Source organism: Mandrillus leucophaeus, unplaced genomic scaffold (genome assembly GCF_000951045.1).
Source record: "Mandrillus leucophaeus isolate KB7577 unplaced genomic scaffold, Mleu.le_1.0 Scaffold114, whole genome shotgun sequence".
Taxonomy (NCBI): domain Eukaryota; kingdom Metazoa; phylum Chordata; class Mammalia; order Primates; family Cercopithecidae; genus Mandrillus; species Mandrillus leucophaeus.
This window is the reverse complement of record NW_012099654.1, coordinates 1,057,959-1,069,552: the sequence shown is the minus strand read 5'-3', so window position 1 is coordinate 1,069,552 and position 11,594 is coordinate 1,057,959. Positions and strand designations below refer to the sequence as shown.

The 11,594-nt window shown below is 34.4% G+C and overlaps 1 protein-coding gene across 3 annotated transcripts in view; it reads right to left on the bottom strand.

Annotated features, from left to right (window-relative positions):
- The window catches only part of WDR41 (WD repeat domain 41), a 54,664-nt gene that overhangs the window by 32,779 nt on the left and 10,291 nt on the right, over window positions 1–11,594 (bottom strand). For 2 of the 3 annotated variants that reach the window (XM_011996274.1, XM_011996290.1), the window contains exons 3-5: window positions 5,981–6,029; window positions 4,320–4,451; window positions 285–347 (exon numbers count right to left, since the gene is read on the bottom strand). In XM_011996274.1, coding sequence (XP_011851664.1) covers window positions 285–347; window positions 4,320–4,451; window positions 5,981–6,029 — 244 coding nt within the window. The remainder of the gene's footprint in view (window positions 1–284; window positions 348–4,319; window positions 4,452–5,980; window positions 6,030–11,594) is intronic. The other variant, XM_011996283.1, reaches the window with a different exon arrangement.

The following is an 11,594-nucleotide window of genomic DNA, read 5'->3' as shown; positions in this document are numbered from 1 at the left end:
TAATATCTCTTCCTAGAACTACCTACAAAAAAACATACTGGGTACTACCTTTTTCCTTATCTTGCTATTGGGATTATCCCTTGCTCTAATTTCAAATGGAAACATTCTAACACTTAATACATATGCTCTCAAAAATCTGGTGTCACACGAATGAAATGACTACAAGTGTGTGGAAAGAAATAATTCATAAGACCCACTAAAGTAATTTCGTCTAACTTTTTAAACCATGTCTTCTCAGACAAAAATAGATTGCCATAAAAACTCATATTTACTTAAGATTTTACCTTTACAGTAGACTGGAAGCATGATATTCTCTGAACTTGTCTGCCAGTATCACTATCCCACACCTAAATTTATGTTAAGAAATAATTTCTAGACAGAATTTTAAAATCTCAATTATAACTTTTCTAATTAACAATTAAACCACAAATGTTAAGCAGTTAGAAATTCTTTAAATAAAACATAAAATACTTAGTGTTTATACCACCACAAAAATGAATTCATATAGTGAGTCATCAACTTAGCAAAGCAGGCTTATGATCTAAAATAAGTTTGAGGTAAATTTTACTATCAAATTATTTGAAAATGCCAACATAATGAATGGTCTGAAGTACTGAATCTTTACAAGCACTAAATATTGCAACTGTTTAAAGTTTATTCTCCAGAATAGCCTACCGTAATCTAATAAGCATAAACTATCATGTCCATTAGTATTTACTGAATATACCAAAACTATCATGTCCATTAGTATTTACTGAAAGCTCCCTATAATGTGGATAGCATGATTTACTACTGTTACCTTGATTCGAGAAGACACTAACAGTGTATTACCATTACCTGTATATGCATTTAACATAATCAGAGGGCCTCTCACAAAACATCTGAGTTTAGTTTGACTTAAGAAGCACAGTGATTTTCAAACTTTTATACCATTTCCTATAGTAAGAAATACATTTCACACCATGTCTGAAAACACATTTACATACATGTATGTACTATGGATACAAATGTATATGCACATATTAAAAATTGAAACTATTTTCACAACTAGTTAACCTTATCATGGCCAATGTCTTTTGTTATATTTTTATTATACAGATGTGCCTTGACTTAAAGTACAGTTTTCTCCCACAATAAACCCATTCTAAGTGGAAAATATCCCAAGTCAAAATGCATTTAACACACCTATCAAACATCATAGCTTAGCCTGTCCTAACTTATATGTGCTTAGAACACATACATAAACTTATAGTTGGGCAAAAAAAAAAAAGGCATCTGGCAACACAGTACACTGTAGAGTAAGGCTGTTTACCCTTGTGATCTCACAGCTGACCAGGAGCTGCAGCTCCAGGCAGCTGCTGCCCAGCACTGGTAAAGACTTATCGTCCAATGTATCACTAGTGTGAGAAAATATCAAACTTCAAAATTCAAAGTACAGCTTCTACTTAATGCACCTCCCTTTCACACCATCATAAAGTTGAAAAACTCTAAGTCAGACCACCCTAGGTCGGGGACCATCTACATTCTGTGTCATGTTTTAGATGGAGCTGGATTATCATGAGAATTATGTTTTATGTATATAACACATGAAACAAACTGCTAGCATACAAAAAGTGCTCCCAGTAATTAGGAAATGTTTTCTGGCCTTGTATTTACCACAATTCTAATAGTGTCTCACAGCCTTTTCACTTATTTCACTTTTTGCAAGCAAAATGTTTAATATTCAGTAACTTGAGCTCTTAAGGCTATTGCTTTAAAAAATTATCTACCTTCAGTATTTAATTAAGGAAGTTAGTTTTTACAGGTTGGGTATCCCTTATCCAAAATGCTGAAGACCAGAAGTGTTTCTGATTTTTTTTGGATTTTGGAATATGTGCATATATCTAATGAGCTATCTTGGGGATGGCACCCAGGTCTAAACACAAAATTCATTTATTTTTCATATACACCTTATACATATAGCCTAAGGTAGTTTTATACAATATTTTTGGCAATTTTGTGCATTAAATAAAATTTTGACTGCAACCTGTCACATGATGTCAGGTATAAAATTTTCCACTTGTGGCATCACGTCAGTGCTTAAAAAGTTTTGGATTTTGGAGCATTTCAGATTTTGGATTTTCAGATTAGGGATGCTCAACCTGTAGTAAAAACGCAAGCAGAGTAAATTTAGAATTCATCTGGGTAAGAGAGATTGCCAAATAAGTGGCCTAGAATTTTTTTCTAACAACAAAAATCATTCAGCAAAGGAAATGAGTTCATACTATCATTTACAGGTAAAATTCATAGTGACACTGTCCCAGCTACTAACTTCCGTACGTAATTTTAATCACTGCCTTAAAATATTGTTATAGTGTCTTAGGAGTGGTCTAATAAAGTATTTTAAATTCTATTTCTGCAAAGATTACACTGATATCAAAAAAAGAGAGATTTCATAATATTTGCCTCTACAGAGTAGCAATCAAGCAACTCTGACCTAACCATCTGAGTGAATTTTATGCCCTTGTTTATGTTGTATCGTAATCACAAACATACGTGTGTGTATATATGTATGTATGTAGAGAGTTTATCCCCCATTTAAACCTTTTCTTGACCTTTTTTTCAGCTAAACAATCTGTCTAGAAAGCACTTCAGCTGATGAATTCATTTAAAGCACGTTAAAGTCTGTATCTTGGTTCTATAAGAGCCTAAGAAATACCTATACCTTTGGGCTTACTCCAAAACTTCATCAATGCTTGAAACTGTTTAAACAGAACTTTCAGATAAGCATATACTTTTAAAAATTAATCTGACCGGGTACAGTGGCTCATGCCTGTAATCCCAGCACTTTGGGATGCCAAGGTGGGCAGATCACAAAGTCAGGAGTTTGAGGCCAGCCTTGCCAATATGGTGAAACCCCATCTCTACTACTAAAAATACAAAAAAATTTGCCAAGTGCGGTGGCGCACGCCTGTAGTCCCAGCTACTTGGGAGGCTGAGGCAGAAGAATCACTTGAACCCAGGAAGTAGAGGCTGCAGTGAGCTGAGACTGTGCCACTCCACTCCAGCCTGGGCAACAGAGAGAGATTCCATCTCAAAAAAAAAAAAAAATCTGACACCTTTTTTTTAAAAAATAAAAGTAATGACAGACAACAGTAATCCATAAGCACTTGACTCTGGACTTCACAAAGCCAGTTCCACATACAGATATTAAAGGGCTGAGTTTGTTTACAGAAAACATTTTATGAAGTACAGTGGTTTGGGGCTCTGACTCTGCAGTCAGACTTGCCAGTTCTGCCCTACACTGGCTGTGTGCCATGGGGAAGTTACTTAGCCTCTATGTGACTCTATTTTTTCATCTGTAAATAAGGATAATTAAAAATAAGGCCAGGCGTGGTGGCTCACGCCTATAATCCCAGCATTTTGGGAGGCCAAGGTGAGTGAATCACCAGAGGTCAGGAGTTTGAGACCAGCCTGACCAACATAGTGAAACCCCATCTCTACTAAAAATACAAAATTAGCTGGACATGGTGGCACAGGCCTGTAATCCCAGCTACTCGGTAGGCTGAAGCAGGAGAATCACTTGAACCCGGGAGGCACAGGCTGCTGTGAGTGAAGATCGCGCCATTGCACTCCAGCCTGGGCAATAACAGCAAAACTCTGTCTCAAAAAAAAAAGGAATAATTAAAAATACCTATGTCAAAGGGCTAATTTTAAAGATTAAATGAGTTCACATATGTAAAACAATTAGAACAATGGCTGTTACACATAAGCACTTTACTACTGCTATTCCATCTTAACTTTTTACCTAAAAGTGTGGGTAAAGAAAAAGTAATTTTCCTTTTATAAAATTGTTAATTATTAAATATTAAACACTCAACAAATGGTAATTCACTTTTCTGTCAGACTCAGATGCTCAAAAGATTTTTATGGGTTGGGACTATTTGGTTTCTTCTGCTCTGTAGTGAGGAAAAAAAAGTAAATTATTCTCCAGTCCAACTCATCGTTGTTTCCCTAAATTGAAAAGTAAATTGAGATAATAAAATGAATTATTTTTAAGTCCACATTCTTCCATTTTATCAATTTTATACAATGTGAGAGAGTAACTCTGGAAAGAACAGCAAGAGTCGTGGAGCTTCCATCAATAACAAGCCTTAACCTCCTATTTCCAGTCTAATACTTATCAGATACCTAATAAATGGTATCTCATAATAGAACAAAAATCATTTTTGCTGTAACAAGAATATACAGACAAGACCCTATCAGCTAAAGACTAATAATGTATGTAGTGGCTCGTTGGGCCACTATAGCTTGTTCATTTCTTCCAGATTAAAGGATACAATAACTGTTCTATCAGCAGAGGCTGTCAAGATGAGTTGATTTTTTTCTTCACAAGATTCCAAGGAAGGAAATGTAATAATAGCTGTTATCTTTTGAGTGTGTCCATTCAGTTCTAAAAGTTTTTCCCCTGTCTGAAATACCAATAAGAATGTTAATAGGCCTAGCTTTTACAATTTAGATAATCACAAATGACAACATTAAGTAGAACTGCCATATAGAATATACATATACATTCCATTTAAAATTACTTAGAATTTAACTTAAGCAATCACACAGAATCTAAACAACTGCTGAAAGTATAGCCATAAATAATTTTGATGATTTTCTAATACAAAATGCTAATTTTTAGTATATTTTTGTAGAAAATTCTAAGGAGTATTCTTTTCTATAAATTTAAAAATGTAATTGTGTAAATAAAGCATAAAAACATCAGTAACTTAGTTTGCAGAAAAAAAATATGGAGTCCCTATTGTCCAAGTATTTGTTATTGAAGTCTCCACAGTTATAAGGTCATAGAAGAAGATAAAAGTCAGCATAACAACTGTATATGTATCTACATACACATAAGTATATATATCCACTCCTTTATTAACCACTTAGAAAGTTAGTCTCCACTCCATCGCTATTTAACACTGACATCTATTCCTATCCATCCAATGTCTTCATCTATCAGTCTCTCACTAATTTACCAAGTAGTATACATGCAGAAATACAATGTAAATGGCAAATCTTTCCAAGATTGCAGGACTTCATGAATGTGGTGAAAACAATGTTAAAGAACTGCTTTTATCACAGGCAAAGCCATTGAAAAATAAAGATCTAACACAGTCAGACTAGGTAACAATCCAAAATAAAGGTGAGAGGAAGATAAACACTTCGAAAAAGAACAATTTGAGTAACAAATGATCAGGAAGGGAGGCTCTGAAGAAACTGATGAAGCCTTAAGTATTTATTTTTTAAAAAGTCTTTTTTAATATTAAGTCAAACATGAGAAAAATGTCACATTATGCTATTAAGCAATGTTGAAAGAAAACTTGTGTGTCTCACAAAAATCAACACAATTCATTTATTCATTTTGGAAGTCTGGGCATAGCTACTGATAACCTAAATTTTGTTAAATAAGATTAAAATTTTGTATTTTCTGAATTTTCATACTTTGGCATTTCTTAGGAAAAAACTTTTTTTTTTTTTCCCCGAGATGGTCTTGCTGTGTCACCCAGGCTGGAGTGCAGCGGCATGATCTCCTCTCACTGCAACCTCAGTCGCCTGAGTAACTGGGATTACAGGTGTGTGCCACTATGCCCAGCTGATTTCTAGTATTTTTGGTAGAGACAGGGTCTTGCTATGTTGGCCAAGCTGTTCTCAAACTCCTGGCCCCAAGTTACCTGTTCGCCTTGGCCTCCCAACGTGCTGGGATTACAGGCACGAGCCACTACACCCAGCTGGAAAAAAAATCTTAATTTAAAAAACATTCCCCCTTCATTATGAAATACTGGTCCCCACTGTATATGGATTTATCCTAAGTAGCTCTTTTCAAATATTAATGTGTCAATTAATGATAATGATATGCAAATGTATCCCCAGATAGTATTTATATGAATACATACTCAACTATATAATCATATCTTTATTACACAATGCACACACAATCAATACACACCTGAGCATTCCACACAACTACAATTCCATCATCACCAGCAGATGCAAATCTGGTTAGGGAAAAAGGGTCAAGAAAAAAAAAATCACTGTTGACATTTAATTACTAAGATTAAGAACTATCAAACCTTATTAGTGGTACTTTGACTTACTAATATTAACGAAGATCAAGTTCTTTGAGCTAATTTTAAAAATATTTATGAAACACATTCCAGGTACTGTGCCAGGTATGAAAGATCAAAAGATAAATAAGACATTTATAGGTTTACAAAGAATAACCTGCTAGAAATGTAAAAATAATCTTTAAAGTCCTTCTTTGCTTTCAAATTCTATGATTTTAAGAAACCCTTGACTTAAGTGAAATGAAACCAAGCTGAGAAGTGGCTTCAGTGATAGGAAGTGATATTCCAGGGGTGGAACTGATCACAACGTTAGATAAATTCATTACTTTATTATTCTGTCTGTAAATAATTGTATTTAAAGTCAAGATCTATCCTTTGCTCAGTTCAACTCCTTAGTCTTTCCACATAAATGCTTTGTTCTTGGTTTGGAAGGTTTGAGGACTTTTTTAGGGTTTTTTGTTGTTTTTTAGTGAAGATGCTTGAAATGCACAGGTAAAGTTTGTCTCATGGCATGAAAAATGAGCTGTGACACTCTACTATAGCTTCTCTCTCCTTTTTACATCCCATTCACCATATACACAGGGACAACAACCAAATTCTGTAGAGTAGAAGATACCCTTAACACAAACACTATCAAGAGGAATAACCTGTCATACAGGATTATTCATCATCATATTATACTAAAATTCACCATCATCATATTATACTAACCCAACAAAATAGGGTACAATAATCACATTGTAAGCATGTCAAATAATTTATTGTTAATGTTGTACACAAGTTTGTAAATAATTTTTAATGATTCAGATCAATTTAAAGCTATCCCCATAATATCGCTTTCACTCAAATCGAGGTTTTTTCTTTTTTTTAGTAAAAGAGAAAGAAGTGGTATTAAAGAGAGCCAGCTATGAATGACATATAACTGTCCCCCGATAATTAACAGATGCTATGTGAGCATCTGTTCTAATGAATTTTATCCCTTTATAACAAAATCCCACTACTTCAGTCATGAAATACTTTCCTTAACACTCCAAACTGAGTTTCATGTTCAAATTTCTTAACTTCAGTTTCAAAGTTCAGTGCCTTCACTGGCTCAGACAATTCCCATACTCAGTTCTTATTTCAAAACCCTTTGAGTACATCTACTACTGGTAGAACTAAGATTATTCAGGAGATATGAGATTGATCAAATACAGTCTGACAAAGTCTTTTAATAATTTTTAAATACAGAACTACCTATCTTTTTAATGGAAAGGACCTTTTAAATTTAGGTAACTGGCTAAAAATCACATAGTTATTTTTAAATTCACGCCTATCATTTATTCTTATTTTAAAATGTGAGATATAAAAGATCTAGAGATTAAAAAGAAAATTATCATTTTAAAAATAAAAATAGATTTCCTATGCTTAATTATCTACATTTTCTCAATCAGATTAGTAAATAGTACCCTGAATATCAAAAATAGTTACTGGAAATAAATCTTTAGCAGCTTATGTTTCTGGGCCTATTGATTTCTTTTTATTCATATAGTGACAGTGGGGAGGGCAGGACTCAAGGTCCTTAAGTGTTCTTTGGTATAAAACATCAATTTCTATTGATTCTTTAAACTCTTATAATTGCTTTTCTGCCATTTAGAAGATTGCAAGTTTAAAATACATACTTTTTTTCTAACCCTAATTTTTAACTTCTTATGATTGTTTTATCATGTTTGACTTTCATGAGTTCACAATGAGAGATGACTGAGAACAGCTGAGAGTTTAGAAATGGGATACAGAGCATTTCACCTCAAACTTTAATTCAATCAGTAGAGAACAAAAGTTAAATCTAAATAAGGATCAACAGTAATGCATGAAATCACAGCCAATTTTTTATTGCTCCAAGGTCAATTACCTGGTTGGTAGATTATTCAGGCCTTCTATTCTTATATATATTCTATTGCTACCATTTTTTTTTTTTTTTGCCATTTCAATATTTATTACTACCTCCCCTAAAGAGGAAACTTTAAGCTTTAAAATACAAACCAGTATAACTTTGATACATATTAGTACCTGTCATAAAAAAACGAATAAAGGGTTGAGATATCATTCACAAATTACAATTATCCATCCTACTATGATGGATAATGAAAAACAAGCTATACTATATCAGTTTATCTTAAACTAAATCCTAGTCAGTCAAGCACACACTTCAACCATCTGCAAATCAGAAATGGAAATACAACCCACGAATTCCTAATTGTAACTGCTGAAAAGAAGTAATGAACTATAAAATAAAAAAGGATTAAAATGTCAATAAGTTTTAAGCTATTCTAGCCAATGGAAGAATAATAATATTGCCAGAAAACATTTTACATACTAATTTTTAAAAACACTCTAATAGAGGGCAAAAACTTAAGCCTAAAAATAAGATTTTGACAGAAACGTTTCTTTACCGATCAGCAAAAAATGTATTTAGTGTGATTCCGTGCTAGGAGTTAGGGAAATGTCAAGACACCTGACATGTGGTTCTTGCTTTGAGATCTTAAAACTTAATGAATGTTTAGAAATACACCGTATTTCATCAAATCTAAGACATCAATTGTAAGACACTCTTACTTATCATTAAGGAAAACATACTGCCAATTACAATTGAAAGACACAATTATATGATGTGTCCAAATTTTAGAGATGTTAAAATAGAAAAAAATATGCTTGTTAGAATCATGAACTACAAGAATTACCATATTTATTGATCTTTATCTTTATAACATGGCACTTGCCAGTCTAATAAATCACTGATTACCTCTGGCAGGTTTTAAGTGCTAAAGAAATGCTTGTTGAATGAATAAATGAATGCATAAGCAAACATTTAAGTGTTCAAGGGCTCTGTGAAATAGATTCGTTAATGACAGTAATGTAACCCCATATTTTCCTTTCATTATAATTAATGTAAATACACTACCACAAAAAATAGAAATTTAAAAAATTTAAAACCCAGAAACCTGCCACACAAAAGTACATTTCTGTATTTTTTCATATTCCTGTCCAATTCTTATCCATATACGTCATTTTTTTTTTTTTTTTTAACTTAAAACCAAGTCCAAGATCACGCCACTGCACTCTAGCCTGGGCAACAGAGCAAGATTCCATCTCAAAAAAAAAAAAAAAAAACCCAAGTCTTTAAAAATACTCCTTGAGGCTACAAAATTAAATGACTAAGCAAAAATTATATTCATGAAAAACAAGTTCAACAAGGTGACACATGGTTTAACAAAGACCTATGGCAGACCTTCTAGAATGTTCCATCCTCTCATCCCCTAATTATGAGAACTAAATTTATTATGATAGCCCATAAGTTACTCGGTCATTCAAGAAATCTTACTAAGCACTAACTATATAGATGCTTAACCCTGAGAATAAAGATCAAGAGATTGTTCTTGCCCTTCAAGAACTCACAGTCCAACATTACTAAGTGATGCTATAGGGTCTAGATCACGAGTCCTTAGAGAACTCTCACTTACAACCATCTTAATGTATAAAAATAATTCCCTCTAAACACCTTCTCTTTGAACATCTCTGAGAAAGTGTTCTCTCGTTCCTTCCAACAGTGGCTGAGACGACAGCAAAGCTTAATAAAGATTTGTAAAAAATAAAGTTTGTATACTCCATTAGGAAACATAATTTCTGGCAGTCATTTTTGTGGGTGTGATGTTAACACCCATCAATAATCATTGCCTGAAGTCATTATTACATTTATTTACAATAAAATAACACTGAAAAAATGCTGCTACAATGCTAGAAATGAGACAAAACTAAAAAATAGCACAATTTTCATTTAAAGTATATGTTTGTATGCTAGAACTACTTGAAGAAAATTAGAGAAGCATCCAGAGAGACTTGTAAAGCAGCTGAAGGAAATTTCAAAGCATTTTCAGGAGCCATAGATGCTGACACAACTAATTCCTTAATTAGATCTACTTCAACATTAATTTCTTTTCCTTAAAAAAGAATGTATCATATTAACACAACTCTAACATCTAAAAGTCTAAAGTCTTTTAGCTCACAAATAAAGATTTCATAGTTCCCATGGTTATTTGCAAAGGTAAAACATTTGGTAAGTTCTTCCCTCCCCAAATCACAAATAGAAAGCTAAACTGCACATCAAGATTACAGTATTAGAATACCAAAAAAATCTCTGTGACTTCTGTTAGGTGAACCTCCATTCCCCTGCACTCAAGTTTCCATGGAGGACTCCTATTATTAGAGAAACATTCTTGGTCTCTCTCTGCCCCACTTGCTTGAGACAATGAATTAGGCATGCTCAGTTCAGACCCTTGTGGGTTTTCTGGTTTTTTGTTTTTGTTTTTGTTTTTTTTTTTTTTTTTTTGGAGACGAAGTCTTGCCCTGTTGCCCTTTTTTTTGGAGATGAAGTCTTGACCTGTTGCCCAGGCTGGAGTGCAATGGCACGATCTCAGCTCACTGCAACTTCTACCTCTCAGGTTCTAACGATTCTCCTGCCTCAGCCTCCCGAGTAGCTGGGATTACCGGCACCTGCCACCACACATGGCTAATTTTTGTATTTTTAGTAGAGATGGAGTTTCACAATGTTGGGCAGGCTGGTCTCAAACTCCTTACCTTATGATCCGCCCGCCTTGGCCCCCCAAAGTTCAGGCACGAGCCATCGCGCCCGGCCCTTTGTGGGTTTTCTGAAGATTCATCTGTTCACAGAGAACATACTAGTCTGCTCTTATTTTTGAGGTAAGCCCGTATCTGAATGGGAGGCCAGCAACTGTTCAGTTGCCCCAGGGATTCATTAAAAAAGTCTACGTGACTCAGGTTGAAGTGTAAGGAAACCCACTGTGGGTGCATATTAAAGCTACATCCTGGCCAGGCACGGTGGCTCACACCTGTAATCCCAGCACTTTGGGAGGCCGAGGCAGGCAAACCATGAGGTCAGGAGTTCGAGACCAGCCTGGCCAATATGGTGAAACCCCATCTCTATTAAATATACAAAAATTAGCTCAGTGTGGTGGCACACACCAGCAGTCCCAGCTACTAGGGAGGCTGAGGCAGAAGAATCGCTTGAACCCAGGAAGTAGTGGTTGCAGTGAGCGGAGATCACACTACTGCACTCCAGCCTGGGCGACAGGACGAGACTCCGTCTCAAAAAAAAAAAAACAACAACAAAGAGCCATATCCTGTAATCCAGCTTTGTATCGGTTATTACTTTATGAAGCTGATATGTTCATGTTCATCTGTATGATTCCTGCATCTATTCTCAATAAATTCTGTTCTCAAAGAGAAACAAGGGTGGTTCTCCATTGAACACTCAAAACACTAGTAATATCTAAGAAAACATTTTATTTCATACAGAAGCATAAATACCTTTTAAATTGACATTTTTATTTCCTCTATTTCAAATATAGATCTTTAACTTTTCATTATGGAGAATTTAAATATATACAAAAGTGGAGAGAAGAGCATAATAAAAAGCCACATGTACTCACTGCCTGTCTC